This window comes from Chlorocebus sabaeus, chromosome 20 (assembly GCF_047675955.1).
Source record: "Chlorocebus sabaeus isolate Y175 chromosome 20, mChlSab1.0.hap1, whole genome shotgun sequence".
In the NCBI taxonomy this organism is placed as follows: Eukaryota; Metazoa; Chordata; class Mammalia; order Primates; family Cercopithecidae; genus Chlorocebus; species Chlorocebus sabaeus.
In genome coordinates, this window is record NC_132923.1 from 50,570,050 (window position 1) to 50,590,380 (window position 20,331).

Sequence of the window (20,331 nt, forward strand, 5' to 3'; positions counted from 1 at the left end):
TTTGCGTTTTCATAGCTTACCTCCCACTTATGAGTGAGAACATACGATATTTGGTTTTCCATTCCTGAGTTACTTCACTTAGAATAGTGATCTCCAACTTCATCCAGGTTGCTGCAGATGTTCCTTTTAATGGCTGAGTATATTCCATGGTGGTTATATACCATATTTTCTTTATCCACTCATTGGTTGATGGGCATTTAGGCTGGTTCCATATTTTTGCAATTATGAATTGCACTGCTATAAACATGCATGTACAGTTTTCTGTATTTGAAGTTCCATACTTTTTGGAAGATTGCTTCCCAGTTTATAATGTATTTGTGTTTAGAGATCTGAGCAAAACAAAAATGTTTTAAAATTATAGTATGAATACTTTTATGTATTTTTTAGGAAGCCAAGTTGTCTGAAACAATTTCAACTTCCAATGCCTGGAAAAGTCATTATGAGAAAATTGTAATAGAAAAAACTGAATTGGAAGTACAGATTGAAACAATGAAAAAGTAAGAAAAAATTTAGAATCTTTTGTTATTTAGTAAGAGTTTTCACTTTTTAAAAAATTCTTTGAGTTGTTTGTATTTTGATTTTTTTAGATTACATATGGTAAAGGTGCTACCTATATGATTTGATATTTTTGCATTTATAATTCTGTAAAGTTTTCTTACCTTACTATTAAAAATAATTAAAATGATTGCTCATTAAAAGTGAATTGGTGTTCACATTTTGAATTTTTTTTTTTTTTTTTGAGGCAGTGTCTCACTTTGTTGCACAGGCTAAAGTGCAATGGTGTGATCTTGGCTAATTGCAACCTCTGCCTCCCAGGTTCAAGCAATTCTCCTGTCTCAGCCTCCCTAGTAGCTGGGACTACAGGCACGCACCACCATGCCCAACTGTTTTTTTTGTATTTTTAGTAGAGACAGGGTTTCACCATGTTGATCAGGATGGTCTCGATCTCCTGACCTTGTGATCTGCCCACCTTGGCCTCCCAAAGTGCTGGATTTACAGGTGTGAGCCACCATGCCTGGCCCACATTTTGAAATTTTACACCTGTAGATTATCATTCAGTATTTCAGTATGCCATCTATTATTTGTAGTAAATGTTAATATTTACTTTTTCTTAAATGGAGGTGATGTTTCTCTTTTAAACAAGAATGTATAAAAATATATTTAAAAAGTTTATAATAACTGCTTTGAAAATCCTAAAAATTATTGTTCCTTAATTAAAGTGACTTAAATGCATAACAAAGAAAATGAAAAATAAAAATACATGTATTTTATTATTTGAAATGTATTACTGATAACACTATAATGAACCCTGAATATTTGATTTTAAGTGTTTTCTGTGTCTTCAGTTTAGTCATTGAAAACTACCATATATAATTCATTTCTAAAGTTTAGTTGTTATTGCCTCACTTAATTCTTTTCTTTAACCTTGTCCCTTAAATAGTGTATATATGTGTGCATGTGTATGAATGAGAGGAAGAGAGAGATGTGCATCTTGTGGATAATAGTTTAGAAGTTTTATTGAACAGCAAAGAGCATGTTGGATAATTTTTTGTTGGTATCATCAGTGGGTAATTGTTTCTAATCACAGTTACTTTGGTTGTACCCTTTTGGATTACTTCTCCCTATTTTTCTTGTTCTATCAGTTCTATTTATGGTTGTGTATTCCCTATTTGAAACATTGCATCCTACCAAAGTGATTTCAGAAACACACTTAAAATGTGTTATTTGAATAAAAATTTTTATGACTTTTATAAAATGTGTCATTCATTTTATAAAGGCAAATCATCAATCTTTTGGAAGCTCTGAAGAAAATGGAAGACGATGGAAAAAATTCATGTGAAGAAATTCTTAGGAAAATTCACTCAATTGAATATGAAAATGAAACTCTGAATCTTGAGAATACAAAATTAAAGGTACTATGTATGAGTGTTTGTACAGGCGTGTATTGTATAATGACCATAGTCTACTTAGTAGACATAACTTGAAGAAAGAGTATGTTTAGAGCGTGTTCTTATATAATTTTGTCTTCTGTGCTTGTCAGGGTATTATGTTTTCAGCAGTGCTAAATAATATTTATGAAGTTAACAGTCTCTTTGCCTCAACTTTTAAAATAAACTACTATCCAATTTTGCAGTTAAATGAATCATCCAAATTACATTAACTTTAGTACATAAGATTATTTCTAGGTGTCATGGTTACAATAGGATATAACCTCAGGCCTGGTCTGTTTGAAACCAGAAAGTATGTTCTTGGCTGCTTCATAATCAGAAAGAATTTTCCAGCTTACTCATGTCCAAGAGGTAATTGCTTTCCATAGGTACCAGAGGAGAGACAGGGGAGAAGCTTTTAAATTTTCTGAGAAAAAGAGATATTTGAGTTCTCAGTCAACCCAAGATACATATAATCAGATGGAACTTGAAAGATGATGGCATCATTTCCACTTCCATAATAATACTTTTAGAGGACAGAAAATAGAAGACAGAAAAGAACCTTTTTAAACCATGAAATAAAGTTTATATGCACAGGATAAATAATATATTTGGAGTATAGAGTACATTTTAGAGAAACTTATAAAATAAGCATCTGACATTGCTTTGTTGTATTTATAGCAGTTTAATTCTATCACTATAATTAGAATTAACTAAATGATAATACATTTAGTCTGTGTATTAAGATGTCCTTAAGACATGTTAAATTCTTAAGAGATATTGCAGATATATTTTGTGGTCCTTGAGAGAAAAGATCTTTAATGTTAAAAGAGAAGTGAAGGTCTAAGGCTTTTTTTTTTTTTTTTTTTGATTTAAGGTTTGTTTTTGTTTGTTTGTTTTGCATTAGAAATGTACTTGTTTCTTGGAAGCATTATAATTACTGGCTGTTTAGAATTACACATTATATAAAACTTGCAGTGGGTTTTTGAAAATGAGTTTGTTTATGAGAAAAATATACACAATTTAAAAATCATCACCAAAGGAAATTATTTTAATAAAATGATAGCATTCCAGGCTTTAAGGTTCTGAATTGTTATTTTAAAAGATTATTTTTCTGATGGAGATACATCCAAATCTCTTTTACCCTTTCTAAACCCTTCTTTCGCTATACGTCTAAAATGTGTGCTGAGAAGAGAATTTTAACCATTGTAGGTCTTAGCATTATTTTCTTAGGAGCCGATCTGTTTTCTACATACTGATCTGTCTTTGTGGGAGATTCATAGTGTTATGCAGTACAGTATATAGTAATTAAAGATTGTTCATTATATATTGCAGAAGGCAACAGATTGCCCAAGCCAAAAAGATTCTTTCCCTTTGTAGGTTTATAAAGTTGGTAACTTTTCTCATCTTGATATTGAGTTTCAGTCTCCTTTAGACCAATGGGGTAAAGCTAGGCTCACAAATCTCAAGTCTGTTTTGTTCCAGGTGGAAAGACTCGATTAGTTTGGAGTGCAGGACTTGAAATTGCCAGTCCTGTTGACTGTGGTCCTTCAGAGTGAGTGGAGGAAATAGGAATCTAAGTGATATACGTTATAGGAAGTAGCAGGGTCTTCTTTTCTCACCTTTAATGTATTTAGTAATACAATTATTTCGGCTACTTTTTGTTAGGAAAGATTTTTTTAAAAATCAAAATTGCAATGTACCTTAATACCATTTTTTTTTTGGCAGTGACATTGTGATATTTTGAATTAGAATTTTTTCCTTCAAGAAATTTTGTAAGTCCTTTATAGTCCTTCAAGCAGTATGAACTTCTTATTTCTTAATAAAAAGAAGTTCATTTATTCAGTGAACATAGTTCCTCCAACTTCTGACAATTTATTCAGTATTACCTTTTGAGTGAAGAATATATACTCATTACAGTAAAATTGGAAACTATAGAAATAAGGAAAGAACAGAATGATCATTGATCCCACATTCCTTGGAGATAACCGTATTTTGTAATATTTGTTTTTTCACAGTTGTAATTAAAATAATGTCTTGCTTTGTTCACTTTAAAATGGAAACAGATACTGTATGTATATAACATATAAACTTTTTATAAGCATCCTTTTAAATTACTCTGTAATATATATTCAATGTAGAAGTGTTAGGTGATTCCCTATTTGTTGGACATTCACGTTATTCCCATTGTTTTTCACATTTAATAAAATAATGCTCTGATGAACATTTTCGTACATAAACTTCTTGTTGTATTGTCTTTAGCTTAGATTTCCATATAGAATTACTGAGTCATAGAATATGAACATTTTGAATGTTCTTGATATGCTTTGCTACATTTCTTCTGAAAAGGTATTTTATTACCCATACTGGCATTAGTTCTCTATACCTCATCAGCACAGGAAATGAAATGTGTGTTTTTATTTGTAGTGTTTGCTAATTTGGCAGGTAAAAATGTTATCTATGGTTTTAATTTGTAACTCTTTGAGGAGCTAGTTTTAAATTTCTAAACAATTTCTATTTTTATTCTTCTCATGGTTATCTGTGTATCAGTAAATTATATATTATACTATTCCTTGGTTTATCACATTTAGTCAATTATATTAACCTTCTAATTAGTAGAGCACTAACATAATTGATAATATAAATACTAATACAACTAAAAGACATGTTAAATTCCTAATAAATGCTACAACAAACATAACTTTTATGCTTTCGAAAAAATAAGTGAAGGTTGTTTGATACAGGAAGCTAAAAGAGTTAAGGCTTTTATGGACATAAGATATGAACATAAGGGCAATATTCAATAAACACTTCCAAGATAGGGCTCAATGACAGAAGAAAGAGGAGGAGGAACATGGAGTATATGGGCTTTATGTAGAGTGCTGTGTACCTCTGTGGCTTGCTGTGTTCAGCTGTGTTTGTGTGCTTTGTATTCAGCTGATGTTTTTTACATGGTTCAGACAATTAATGAGCTAGAAAAAACTGCATCTGAACAAAAGTTACTTCTTTGTTATACATCATTCCCCTGCTTACCAATATTGTAAGATGAGCTTCACTTGACAGAAATGTGAAGCATAGGACAGATTATGTATCTTCACCTTTTATTTGGAAAATAAGGATGTTTTCCAGCTACCTGTTCTCTATCTGTTCTCCCCACATTCACTTCGCCAGTGTTATTAAATTGACAGTTTGTTCTGTAACCTCAAGTGCTCTTTTAATAGATTGATTCTAAACATTAATAGTAATGACTTATAATTGTTCTTTCACTACACAGTCAAGTAATATGTTTATGCATGTTTTTTTCTTGTACAACTTTAAAATTTTACCTGGAGTTTCCAAAAACCCTACTTGTTGTACTCTTTGCCCTTATCGTTGTCTTCCCCCCCAGCCCCCTTCTTGAAATTCTTCATCCTATCTCTGTTCTCTGAAGAACCTATTTTCCCCAGATTTCTTCTACTTAGGGCGTTCTATCTTCTTGTTTCAGTCTGAATGGGTTGGTCTCTAGGCCTGCTGCCCAGATGCCATGCTGGAATTTTCTTGACTGCTACCCTGGTTCCACTGTTTCCTTGAACCCACATTGTGTTTCTTTTTCTTTTTACTGGAATATATCTGCAAATAATATTCCCTTAAGGGAGAGAAAATTAGAAGTAAACATTAAAATGGTCTTACATGTCTAAAAATGCCTTTATTCTGTCATTTTGATTAATGGTTTCAGCTGGGTATAGCAACTTAGATTGAAAGTAATTTTTACTGAGAACTTTGAAGGCTTTGCTCCATGGTTTTCCATAAGTCAGAGTTGCTAGTAGAGAAAATCTGCCATCAGTCTGATACTTATTCCTCTATAGTGACATTTTTTATTTTTCTTGAAAGTTTTAAGAGATTCCTCTTATCCTTGGTGTTTTGAAACTTCACACACATCTAGTTGTGTCTTCCAGTACTTTGTGCTAAGTACGTTGTAGACTTTGTAAATCCAAAGACTCATGCCCTTTACCTCTGGAAAATTCTGTTATATTATTTCTTTGGTAATGCTCTCTCTCCTGCCCCTTTCCATTTTCTCCAGTCTGTCTGTCTGGATGTACTGCTGATTGTATTGTTGATTTGTTGGACCTCCTAGATTGATACTCTGTCTTCAATTTCTGGGTTTTGTTCAATTTTGGGGGCAGATTTCTTTGGTCTTTATCTTTTAATCCTTCATTTAAAAGTTTAATTTTCAAGAATTTTAAAAAGTATTCCCCAAGTGTTCCTATCATCAAATATCTGAAAATACCTATAAAAATTTTTTCTTTTTTTTTTTTCAGTGTTTCAATTTATTGTTTCCAACTGGCACTGTTTTTTTTTTTTTTTTTGAGACAGTTGCTCTGTTGCTGATGCTGGAGTGCAGTGGCACAATCAGAACTCACTGCAGCCTCGACCTCCCAGGCTCAAGCAATCTCCCACCTCAGCCTCACAAGTAGCTGGGACCACAGCACATAGCTAATTTGTGTGTGTGTGTGTGTGTGTGTATGTGTGTAGTTGGGGTCTCCCTGTGCTGCCTAGGCTCCTGGGCTTTTGAAGTCCTGGGCTCAAGCAGTCCTCCCACCTTGTCCTCCCAAACTACTGGGATTACAGGTACGAACCACTGCGCCCAAACCAATTTTTTTCTTCCTTTTTTTTTAATATATAAAAAACTTTTAGATCTCTCTCATGATACTCTTTTTCCAAAAGTCTGATGACATTTAAGAATTTACAAATGAGACAATAAAAAGACTAATGAAACAGTAGAAAACCAAATGGATATGTGGATGATTCTTGTCACTTGATTGGTTTCACTTCACTTTTCTCAACTGTTGAGAAACTAGCAGTTTACTGGTGGCCCCTAAAAAATGCCAAAATACATGCGTCTTTGCTCTGGGTCACCAGCACCATCCCTCTGTTGTTCCCTAACAGTTCATTCTATTTCTTTAGAGAAGGACTTGTCTTATCTTTGTTTGTTGGGAAGTAAACTCCTAGTTCCAGGTGTTCTTCCCTTGAGTGTGTGAGCAGGGGGTGGAGGGTAGTGGTAGTCAGCTGTTCTATTCACAGACTTTGAATTAATCCTTTTCAAACCCAGGTCTCACTCTTGCCCTTAACCCTGTGCCTCTCTAGATTCTTCAGGTAGATGAACTTCCTGCTTGCCTAAATCCATTCCTGATTCATTAGTCAGTCATCAGTTTTCCAGAAGCATTAAAAATATTTTTTCCTTTGACAGCCCCTGGTCTGTTATTTTTATTAAGTTGACTTATAAACATTCCTTTTGCTTTATATTAGTTTGGTCATTTGGTCTTGGGAATGAATGGAGATTTTAAAATGTGGTTAGTTTTCCAGCAGAAGACTCCTTAAACCTAGGAAATTCTCTGTAATAGGGCACATTACTAATCTTCCCATTTTTTACCCTGTTTTATTCTCTCTATATTAATTTTGCAGGTAGAACTTCATTACACTTACTTGTTTGTATAATTTTTCTCCCTCTGAGGGCTGTTTTTCCCTCCATCCTCCACATACCAGGGCCAGGGATCATTTTATCCTCCCATTACTTCTAGTGCCTAGTACTGTGCCTGGAATACATCAGTCATTTAATAAATGACTCTGGAGAGTAGCAACCATAATGGCTACTATCTATCAATTACCATTAATGTAGGAGGCACTTGATAAGTACTTTACATTTTTTTACTTCTAATTCTCATGTCAATGCTGTCATAAAGATGCTTTTCTTAATTATGGATGAATACATTGAAACTCAGAGAGATTAAATAACATGCCCAAGATCATACAACTAGTTTACTGGCAGAGCCAGAATAGAATTTGGAAGAAGACAGGAAAAAAATACTAGACACAATCTTGTTCATATTTTATAATTAGAAATTTGATTTGTCTCACATTTTAAGTTATATAAAGTTTGCCAGAAATTGTATTGGAAAATTCCAGAAAACAAAATACACTAGCAACACTAGGGAAGTTTCTTTTATATGTCAGCAAGCCTTATATTAAGATTCAGCTTCACTATATATAACAGAAAATCCAAATTATATGGCTTAAGTAAGATAGAGATATATGTTTATTATGTAGAAGTAGTACAGAGTTGGCACTTCAAGACTGATGTGGCTCTTTAGCTTTTTAACTTTCTATTCTGCCATCCCTAGGTATGACCCTCATTCTTTTGATCTAGAATAGAGGCTGGAGCTTCAGCCATTATAGTCAAGTTTCAAGCAACAGGATGGAGGAAAAAAAGATGCATTACTTCCCTTTTTAAAAAATTTCCTCCCCTTTAAGGAGCCTTCTCAAAATTCCCATATGACTTGATTCTCTTACTTATTTAGGCACGTGACCCCCACCTAGCTGCAAGGGAGACTAGGGAATGTAGTCTTCTAGTTATTCTGAGCTCTAGCCAAATATGAATACTCGTTTTATGTTTTCTGCATCTACTCCTATAGTTCTCCTATTCTTACGCTTTGGAATGCCATTTTTCTCAGTATCTAAATCCTACCTTTCCTTTAAAGTTTAGCTCAAATGCTACTTCCTCCCAAAGTCTTCTCAATGAATCTCTCCTTGTAAACTCCTATCTTTGTGTACATACAGGTTGCCCAGGGAAGGTGTGACATATACTCTTAATGAGTAGTTATTGAATGAATGCTTAAATTACTCTATTTGGAAAGAGGAAGCAATTTTATTATGTTTATTTTCTTATTTTCTTGAAATCCTTCATAGAGAAAGGATTAGAAAGATATTTTAAACTAGTTTTTGATAAAATTATGAATTAATTTTAAATTATATAGACTATAAAAGTCATTGAGTTAAAGTTTGTATCTTAGCATATTAATAATTAAGAAATGTATTTTTAATGCATTATTTTCTGGATTTTTAAGGAAAACATTTAAATAAGTTTGGCATATGTTATTTGCAGTGTAAATGCAGTTTTTTTGCAGCCTAGATGTTTGTGTTTTATTACTTTTAATTACTTTAGAATAGTTTTAGATTTTAAAGTTGCAAATGAAAAATAAACTGTTAATGCTGCTTCCAAGGCCCAGTAACCTCCTCTATTAGACACAACAGAAAGTTTATTTGGAAGGTTAAAAAGTTGTATTTGTTTCTTACAGAAAGTTAGAAAAACAGAAAAACACAAAAGGAAAAAAATTTAAATCGCCCATAATCTCACAACTGAAAGATAACTGGAATTAATATTTTAGCATATATGTAATTTTTTTATTTTATGTGTGATATATATGCTACTTCCAATAGCTAATTCCAGTTTTTTACTGTTGCAAATAAAAACATAGTTTCGTTGAGTCTTTTTTGCTTATCTGTTTTCTTAGGATATATTTAATTGTTTGGTCAAAAGAGAGACTCATTTTTAATATTGTTCTATATTTCCAAATTACCTATCATAAATGTGTCTACTATGAGTAAAACAGTCCCTATACATTTTCCAGTACTAGGTAATTAAAAGTACTAATTTTAAAACAAATCTCTCCAAATTTTATAAATAATCTCATTTATTTTTGTGGCTTTACATACCATCTATGTGCTCAAGGCTTTCAAATTTATACCTCTAGACCTTGTCCCTGAATTCCAGACATATATTCTGCTGCCTGATTGACATCTCCACTTCGATATTTAATAGGTGTCTCAAAGTTGTCATGTCCAAAATGGAGCTCTTGATGTTTCCCAAAATAGTAAATCCTACAGTTTTCCTCATCCCAATTAATGGAAAATCATCATTTTTCTCATACGCTGCTTCCAGTCTGTCATCAAATCCACCTCAAGTATATTCAGAATTTGACGACTTCTCACCAGCACCACTGTCATTATCCCGATTCAAGCCTCCATTATCTCTCATTGTTACTGTGACCTCATGATCATTCTCCTTGCTTCAGCCGTGGCCCCTGCAGGCAGCATTCAGTATAGCAGTAGAGTTGTTCCTGTAAAAATGTAGTCAGATCATGTCACTGCCCTGCTCCGAACCCCCCAGAGATATCTTGGTTCATAAATACCTACAAGTCATTATACCATCTCATTTTCTATTTCCTCTCTTCTTCTTCTACTCTCATCTCCTTCCATTCTTCCCATTTCTTCTCTATTTCTACCTCACTGGCTTTCTTGTTGTTTTCCCCTAACTTGCTAGGCCTCCTGCCGCTGTTGCCTTTTTCTCTTAAACAGACACACTTCCTATCAGTTTTACTCAAAAGTCTCTTTCTCAGGAGGCCTTCCCCCACATGTCATTCCTAGCTGCTTTTGTGTTTGATTTATTTTACTGCTTATTCTTATTTTTGGTCTGTCTGTCCCTCCAGTATGTAAGTTTCATGGAGGAAGGGAATTTCGTCTGTTTTGTTCACTAATAGAACCTTCAATGCCTACAGCATAAAAACTAATGAACATACTGGTTCATGTATTCATCAATCATTCACATTTCTGCCTTTTTGAATTAATTGCTCATTTTTTATAGTTGTCTTTTGTCCTAATTAATATATAATAACTGTATATTAAGGATATTAATGTTATATTTGTTTTATTTTTGTAACGACAAATGTTATTTGACAAGGCATCAAATTTGTCATTTGCTAATATTTTTTCATATTTTGTTTGCCATTTAAACTGTATTGGAAAGCTATGAAATTTTGGAGAGAGATACACGTGCACATATTTTTTTAAATGGCTTCTCTTGAGAGTGCTCTCACAGCTCTGCACATCTTGTAATCAAAGACATTGTCCATGTAGACTGTCTTTTCAAGGATATTTGCATAGTAGATATCCTTGGAATATGATAACTGTGTCTCCCTTAGGAGTATGGGCAGGCATGCTCACTGCCTGCTATAAGAAATTTGGGTCCCCTAAACTCAGGTTCATTTTTCTGCAATGCATTTGACTGCATATGCAGTTGCCACCTGGCCTGTTTGGGTTGCTCTGTGGGAATTGGGGCTCAGGAAACTGATACAAATGCTGACAGTCTTGCTACTCTTATTGCTATGAGTAATAAGTCCCCTGTCTCTGACCTAGGAATCTTGTACCTTCTGTTATAGCATCCATGAAATTGCAGTAGGCTAACTAGTAAGCTTGCAAGGAAGATAATATCTCAGACTTTTACATTTCTCCATATCTTCTTTTAATTTTATGCTCTTTAGGACTTTTGCTATCCTGAAATGAAATACAGTTTTACCTGAATTGTCTTTGAAAATTTTTAAAGTTTTTATTTAATTCATTTGATGCTTCTTTAGTTGGGCTGAGGCAGGTAGTCAACCTATTTTTTTTCCTAATAAACAGTTATTTTATTGCCATTTATTTAGTTGTCCATGTTTCCTCCATTGATTTAAAAATCTAACCTTTATCATGTACTAAGTATAATTTTTCTGTATTTTGCTTTTCCAGTAACCTCTATATTCTATTGATTTTTCATATCTAGGAACATTTCCAAGTTTTTTTGTCAGTAAATTTAAAAAGTTTTAAAAATCATATGTCCTGTGTAAATCTTAAGAAGGTTGTTCATGAGTATTAGTCACTAACTTTGTGAAATTCCTAAATTTTAGATGGTAATTGCATGCAATCAGAAATAATTATTTTATCAACTTTGTTAATACATGAGTTATGTTTTTATAATTCTGTAGCACTGAAGTATAAATATATTCTAATGACTTATAAAATCTGTATCTTTTTTGCTAGACTACACTTGCTGCTTTGAAGGATGAAGTTGTTTCTGTTGAAAATGAACTCTTAGAATTGCAGGAAGTAGAAAAAAACCAGAAAACCCTTGTTGAAATGTATAAAACTCAGGTGACTACTGCATTTATTTTAGTGCTTACTAAAATTGGTAGACAATTTAAAACACTATTTGTTTGCAATCTAAATAAACAGAACTGAAGAGAGTTGGGGCTATCATTGTGGGTTATAATATGGTATGACTCAAATATTTCTTAAGGTTCCACACATCTTTGTAAATAGATGATTCTGCCGATTACTGATTCCAACACTGCATATGGATATAGTGGATATTCCTAAAAGTAGATTTAATATTAATTACTTAGGTATAATGTGACCTCTAATGTATTCTTGTTAATCTTGGCTATATTTGTTTGTCATCATGTATATTTAATGGTATTGATTTAGATTAATGACTCCCTTCTAGGGTCATTAAAGTTCATTATGCCTCCTTTCTCAGGAAATAAAGTATAATTCAGATTTATTCACATGAAATGCCAAGAAAAGAACATGTGACAATATATATGAAATAGACCATGTGTTCAATGGTAATTTGTAGAAAAACCTTTATTTTTTGGAAATGTAGTATTCAAGAAAAAACTTCATGAGAAAGATGGGACTTATGCAGGTCCTTGCATGATGGATAACACACTGGTCAGAGAAAGTTTGAATTAAAGAATAATGAACTGGCTGGGCATAGTAGCTCACACCTGTAATCCACTGAGAGGCTGAGGTGGGCGGATCACTTGAAGTCAGGAGTTTGAGACTAGCCTGACCACTATGGTGAAACCCTGTCTCTACTAAAAATACAAAAATTAGGCAGGTGTGGTGACACGCACCTGTAGTCTCAGCTACTCAGGAGGCTGAGGCAGGATAATTGCTTGAATCCAGGAGGTGGAGGTTGCAGTGAGCCGAGAGTGTACCAGTGTGCTCCCAGACTGGGCGACAGAGCAAGACTCCATCTCCAGAAAAAAAAAAAAAAAAAAAGAATGTACTAAGGATGAAAGCTTAAGGAGGGCAAAGTGTGGGCAGTAGAAAGGGGCTGCATCTCGATGGATTAGATGGGAAAATTAGAGTTGAGACCTCCATTTAGAGTATTTCAGTCATCCAAGTCTGAGGTAGGAATGGAGATTGTGGGGGACTGTGGGACCTCTTCTTCATCAGGGTCTTCCAGCTGGTTATTTGTGTTTAATCCCTCAGCAGGAATATTGTTGTTGAGTGACCATATTCTGGGTGCAGGGCCTAGAATCTTTTTTTTTTTTAAATCAGATTTTGATTTGGTGGGAAAAATAATTTAAATGGAAGCTAGTTTGGCCCAGAGACTGGTTCTTTGAAGTGACATTGATCTGCAAATGAAACCTTTGTAGTCTTCAAAGCTCAACTGGAGAGTTCAGAAGTATTGATGAGAGAAGACAGGTAAATCAGACAAAGATTGTGGGTTAGAGTAGACCACTGAGTGATTCTGTATTTAAAGAAGGAATAACATTAGATGAACCAATCGAGGATGTTGATAGGAAAATAATGACTTGTTTAAAATGAAATTTTAAATTTTAGATTTTTATCTCATTATGATTCTAAAAATAATACGTTTCTCTAATAACAGACTTTATTTTCAGGTACAAAGTTGTATCTCTAATAATAGACTTTATTTTCAGGTACAAAAGTTGCAAGAAGCAGCTGAAATAGTAAAAAGCAGATGTGAAAAATTGCTACATAAAAATAACCAAATAACAAAAACCAAACATAAAAATATAGAGAAGGTATGTTTGGAATTTCAAATAAAATATAAAATATATAAAAATTTTATTTATATATCTTTTACTTTGTGAATAGTATGCAAATTCATTCATTTTGGTCATTTTCTCTAGTTCATACTTAGGAAAGGGCTAGTCTTAACCTCTGTAAGAGTTTGTTTTCCAAGGAAATAATGTTTCTTCCAGGCTGGAAATGTTTGTTTATGTGAATTATTTTCACTTTTTTGTTAATATTTGGAAAATAGCATAACATAAATGTTTAATTTTTCTGATGCAAGAACAGACTTTAAATAGCTCAAAAAATGGTTATCAATCATAAGTATACAAACCTAAGTACCTCTCATTTTTAATCTCACCCTTTTTTTCTGGTTATAAATCTTTTACGTCTAAAAAAGTAAAGCCAATATCTGCTAAATGCATTTTTGAAGAAAAATAATATCTTTTAAAAAACCATCATTTCTTTTATTTGTTCTATTGCAACAGAATGAAGGGAAGGCCAATGTTGGCAAGTTATGATGTTTTTGTGAATATTTTAAAGTTTTTAAATGAAACCGCATCTCTGGGTTTTTGTGTTGTTTTGGTAAAGAAGCAGTGAAAGTTGTAGGATGCTGACTCCTGGCAGCAGAGGTCATGCGATGTTAGTGGTCAGTTCCATCTGAATCTAATAAGGTTACTCTCTCTGGGTTGCTCCCCTGTCTTAGGATTGAGGAGTCAGAGCAAGGCAATAATGTGAAGAAGGGGTCAGCCAGAGCAAGCGTCCTCCAGTTATACAGAGATAAAGATAGCCCACTGAATGCACAACTTACTGCTTTCATGGAATTACTTTTCACCTATTTTTAGCAGGCCAGCGAAGAAACCATTTCATGTCTTTTGGTCTCTTTTTCTCATGAAACATACCAGTGCAAATGTCTCCTTTTCTGCTGGGCAGCACTGCAAATAAAAGCATATTTTACAATTCTGTTCAAATGACAGAAAGGGCTAGAGCCTTTTTCAGATACTGTGAGGTCACGATGTTTTCTTTCTAGTATTTTACAAGACAACTATTTTTTTAATGAAATTTTTCTTTTTCTTCACTGTTTTAAGTCTCCTGGTTTTCTCATGGTCTCTAAGATGTTTTAGGGACACTGAGGGATCCTTTGTTCTGGTTTTGTCTTTCATGATCAAGAATGCCAGATACTACACAGAAACTATTAGGTGTTCCCATCTCAGGGAAAGAGTCTATTTTTTGTAATTAGCAGTGCAAACATTTCTTAAGGTTGCCGCTTTTCACATCTCCACAAAAGTGCTGCAGTGAGGAACTGCAGTAGCCAAAACAGGTTAATGTAGATGAAATTAGATTTGTTGATAGTAACATTAATGGTCAAATTAAAGGCAAGCGAGAACTGATGATACTAGCTATTTTTAAATAATATACAGTAAACCCTACCAGTTTTGGCTAAGATGAGTGAAGCAAGCTGCTCTAACTTAGGTAAGTATCTGAGTTATAAGATTGAATGACTGAAAGTGACATTTCCTTTAGAACCTATAGCTGGATAGTAGACAACTACAGCTTTATTAGTAATGATTATTAGTGATAATCTGTGCTTGAATATAATGTCAGGATTTTAAAAATTTGCTTTTAAAAATTAGTTAAACATCCACCCTGTCAGCTAATTTACCCTATTTATGTACTCAATAAACTTTTTGAAAACTAAAGTCTACCCCACTTTTTAGTTATACATTCTTATTTAACAGAGTTTAAATTAATATTTATTCAGTTGTGTTCTTATTTAAAGCCATTATACCTAAAATACTTGTGTTACAAGCATATCTAGTATTTAAGATAATAAAAATATTAATGCTGAATGTGTGATCTTGCACTTATTTCCCTACTGCCACAACTCAGATGAAAGGCCAGATGGAGTCCCATCTGAAGGAGTTAGAGCGTGTCTGTGATTCCTTGATGGCAGCTGAACGGAGGCTTCACGAGTGTCAGGAGAGTCTGCAGTGCTGCAAGGGGAAGTGTGCAGACCAGGAACACACCGTTAGGGAGCTTCAGGGCCAGGTGTGCAGCCATCCTTCTGAGTTTTGCTAAATGCGTTAAAAGAATGCTTTGGAATGATTTCACCAGTTGAGGGCACTCATGTCAGAGCTTGATTTTTAAATTCCCATCTACTTAGTTTGTAAAACATCATTTTCACGCAGATACTATAATACTGTTTTGCAAGCTATTCTTTTAGTATTTTATGGTGAAAAATTGATAATTAAAATTCCTATTTTTAAATTCCTGGTTAAATTTAACCAGGAATTTAAAACTTCCATTTTAACAATATAACGTTTTCTTGGTGTCTTTCTGTGTAAGAGCAGTAACATTTATACCTTCTCATTGCTTGTGGTCTAACAATAAATTGTGTGGATTTCTTTGGAAGTTGATTGTGAAGAAAATGACTAAGAAAACTTTTTTTTTTCTTTTAGGTTGATGGAAGTCACAGTCTTCTGACAAAGCTTTCTCTGGAAGAGGAAAACTATCTTATTCAATTGAAGTGTGAAAACCTTCAACAGTAAGTATTAAATTACTTAACATTGCTGCTGCATATTTCTCTGCACACTAAACTTTTGAAATATATGTTTTCTGTAAAAAGAAAATTAGAACAGATGGACACAGAAAATAAAGAGCTTGAGAAGAAGCTGGCAAACCAAGAAGAATGTCTTAAGCACAGCAATCTTAAGTTTAAAGAGAAATCTGCAGAATATACAGCATTGGCCAGACAACTGGAAGCCGCTTTAGAAGAAGGAAGACAGAAGGTATGCATGGCCTTTATTTAGAAACTTTTTAATTCATTTACCAAAGAGTCATCTTTTTACACATCTTGCCAAACCAGTAGTTATTGTTTTTGTCTTGATGACAGGGTGAAGGGAGCAATTACATTTTTGTTCTTTAACTATCTTCTCTTTCAAGCAAAACAGATACATTGCTGGGCTAGAGTTACTTCACTAGATAAATGGTAATGTGGCTGGAGAAAGGGCAGAGATGGAAAACACTTTGAAGACATAATATCCTCCTGTACCTTTTTTTTTATATACAACCAAATTGAATGTGCAAATAATTGAACATTTTTGTTGTGATCAGGATTCAGTGAGCTGTAATGTTCAAGTCCCTTTTGACAAATATTGTTGCATAAATAAATACATACAATATTAAATTTCAGTTACATCCATTAGGTTAGCATTCAATGAATACTTCAGTGTCAGGCAATCTGCTAGTGCTTGAGATGCAAAGATGAATGAGACCTGGCCTTAGCTCTCAGCACTCTCATAATCTGGTAGGGTTCAGCCTAAGTGCATTTTGGAAATGCCAGGCATGCTCTCAGATTCCTTCCTGAAAGGAAGAGTTCAGAGTCCCAGAGGTATGTCTGCCCTCTCCTTTCTCTCCTGCTACGGTGGAATATGGGGCTATCTGTAGCTTCTGCCCATGTGAGAGTGCCATCACTGCCCTGTTACCATGGCCTACACTGAGGGGATGGTGCCGAGGGCATTGATGTTTGTCCTAAGGGCCTTTTCTCCCATAGCTTCAGATCACACTGGCATCTCTCATGCATAATTGTTCTTGGAATATGTACAGAAGAAATCTTTATAATAACTTAGAACTGAGTTCATAGGAATTAGGTTGGAGGACAGTCCTTTCCACTAGCTCCTCGTTCCTGGATCAATCCCTGCCTCTACTCTCATTCTTGTGGCTCCAACCCAGCATTCTTACAAATAGGCTTCCACATATCTGATTCCTTAGAAGAACATAACTAAGCTAGACTTCCTGCCAAAATAAGTAATCAGGTAAATATGAAAATTCAAATTCAGACCAGTTTGGAAGTGAACGAATGAAGAACCAGTCTCTGTGTTTGTGTGTGTGTGTGTTTGTAGGAAGTGTGTATACCAATTCCTACTCCCAGTTCTGTTAATCCAAGTGTATAATGAGCATTTAACAAGGAATTTCTATGTTCCATCACTGCTTTTAACACCCTGGTGAATATAAATGCTATAAAAATGGTAACTGGTCTCAGTCTGTTTTTAAAATATACTGTTGGAGAAAACACCTACCTAAGTCACAGAGCAGTGAAAATGTATACATCTCTTCCATCTCAAGCCAATTTTGCAGATATTTAATGCTGTGAAGATAAGTATAGTACATACTTACACTATATATGCTTCTTCAAGATAGAACATCTTTAAACTTGGATATAACATACAAGTAATATGTTTATAAAAAAGGTACAATATAACTATGTCAAGGCTTTAAATCATATTTTAAAGAAAGCACTTTATTTTACTCTTTTGATAAAAATTACAGGTTGCTGAAGAAATAGAGAAAATGTCATCTAGAGAGAGAGCTTTACAAATTAAAATATTAGATCTGGAAACTGAGCTTAGAAAGAAAAACGAAGAACAAAATCAACTTGTTTGCAAAATGAACAGTGTAAGTATTAGCATGGCTTAACATATTATAAAAAATAGCATTTAATATTCTTACCATGTAGAAAGTACAAAGCGAGTGAATCAAGGCTATTGTTTTATTGATAATATTAAAAATAACAAGCAATATAAAACATAAAAAATAAAAATGTTATGATATGCCAAATAATTTATTATTCTGCCTCCTTGGATGGCACGTATTGCATTGCCCTCAAATCTGATAAAATCTCATCAGGCCCTTTCCCTACATGTTACTTTTGCAATGACAATGAAAATTACAGATATAATCTACTTGATTTCATCCTGATATGAATTTTTCATTTTTTAAAGATAAACACGTGAGTTTTATATCTGTCTTGAATAATGAATATTTTATTTTAGAAAGTTATAATTTTGTATTAAACATTCAGTATTGTTAGATATGCATGTGAGATGGATACTTTAGTCCATTCAGTCGAGAAATGAAAACACCAAATTGACTGTGTTCAATTAGTCTTCTGTTTTTTTCCTGAATACGCATGAAATAGTCAATTGGCATAGAATATTCTGAAAGCTAGTATTACTCATGATTAAATTACTTAATAACTATCTATTAGATAATGACATAGAGAATAATGATACTGTATTTTTTCCAGGATCCAGAGAGTCCATTAAATCTATTTTTTTTATTCCCAAGTGTCTAAAAAGTTGAAAACCTAAAAGATTCAAGGGTTAAATGACTGTTGGCATGCACAATTTGATTTTATTGCCATCAAAAGTTTCATGACAACTTAATCAGAACAAAATGTCGATCACCTTTAATTTAGCACAGGCTTTCCATTTATTTCAAAACTTTTTTTTAAACTCACCATTAGAGTTTCTGACATTGTAAAATATGTGTGTTGTTTTTTGTGTAATTGAAGCCTCTGAAAAAATAAATGAGGTGGGTTTTGCTGTAATATCCCTAGTACTTGGCTAAAGTTAGTAAAATAAATAGATTCCATTCACAATTGCTACTAAGAGAATAAAATATTTAGGAATGCAACTTACAAGGGATGTGAAGGACCTCTTCAAGGAGAACCATAAACCACTGCTGAAGGAAATAAGAGAGGACACAAACAAATGGAAAAACATTCCATGCTCGTGAATAAGACAAACCAATATCATGAAAATGGCCATACTCCCCAAAGTAATTTATAGATTCCGTGCTATCCCCATCAAACTACCATTGATTTTCTTTACAGAATTAGAAAAAACTACTTCAAATTTCATTTGGAACCAAAAAAGAGCCCACATAACCAAGACAATCCTAAACAAAAAGAACAAAGCTGGAGGCATCACATTACCTGACTTCAGACTATACAACAAGGCTACAGTAACCAAAATAGCATGGTACTGGTGCCAAAACAGATACAAAGACCAATGGAACAGAACAGAGGCCTCAGAAATAACACCACACATCTACAACTATCTGATCTTTGACAAACCTGACAAAAGCAATGAGGAAAGGATTCCCTATTTAATAAATGGTGTTGGGAAAACTGGCTAGCCATATGCAGAAAACTGAAACTGGATCCCTTCCTTACACCTTATACAAAAATTAACTCAGATGGATTAAAGACTTAAATGTAAGACCTAAAACCATAAAAACCCTAGAAGAAAACCTAGGCAATACCATTCAGGACATAGGCATGGACAAAGACTTCATGACTAAAACACCAAAAGTAATGGCAATAAAAGCCAAAATTGACAAATGGGATCTAATTAAACTAAAGAGCTTCTGCACAGCAAAAGAAACTATCATCAGAGTGAACAGGCAACTTGACAGAATGGGAGAAAATTTCTGCAATCTATCCATCTGACAAAGGGCCAATATCCAGAATCTACAAAGAACTTAAACAAATGTACAAGAAAAAAAACCCCATCAAAAAGTGGGCAAAGAATATGAACAGACATGTCTCAAGACATTTAGGCAGCCAAAAAACATATGAAAAAAAGCTCATCATCACTGATCATTAGATAAATGCAAATCAAAACCACAGTGAGATATCATCTCATGCCAGTTAGAATGATGATCATTATAAAGTCAGGAAGCAACAGATGCTGGAGAGGATGTGGAGAAATAGGAATGCTTTTACACTGTTGGTGGGAGTGTAAATTAGTTCAACCACTGTGGAAGACAGTGTGGCGATTCCTCAAGGATCTAGAACCAGAAATACCATTTGACTCAGCAATCCCATTACTGGGTGTATACCCAAAGGGCTATAAATCATTCTACTCTAAAGACACATGCACACATGTGTTTATTGCAGCACTATTCACAATAGCAAAGACTTGGGGCCAACCCAAATGCCCATCAGTGATAGACTGAATAAAGAAAATGTGGCACATATACACCATGGAATACTATGCAGCCATAAAAAAGGATGAGTTCATGTCCTTTGCAGGGACATGGATGAAGCTAGAAACCATCATTCTCAGCAAACTAACACAAGAACAGAAAACCAAACACCGCATGT

At 33.8% G+C, this 20,331-nt stretch overlaps 1 protein-coding gene across 3 annotated transcripts in view; it reads left to right on the plus strand.

Moving 5' to 3' along the window:
- The window catches only part of ODF2L (outer dense fiber of sperm tails 2 like), a 47,580-nt gene that overhangs the window by 25,209 nt on the left and 2,040 nt on the right, over positions 1-20,331 (plus strand). For all 3 annotated transcript variants that reach the window (XM_073007143.1, XM_073007142.1, XM_073007144.1), the window contains 8 exons: positions 388-497; positions 1,778-1,913; positions 11,598-11,708; positions 13,289-13,393; positions 15,273-15,431; positions 15,842-15,927; positions 16,009-16,171; positions 17,712-17,837. In XM_073007143.1, coding sequence (XP_072863244.1) covers positions 388-497; positions 1,778-1,913; positions 11,598-11,708; positions 13,289-13,393; positions 15,273-15,431; positions 15,842-15,927; positions 16,009-16,171; positions 17,712-17,837 — 996 coding nt within the window. The remainder of the gene's footprint in view (positions 1-387; positions 498-1,777; positions 1,914-11,597; positions 11,709-13,288; positions 13,394-15,272; positions 15,432-15,841; positions 15,928-16,008; positions 16,172-17,711; positions 17,838-20,331) is intronic.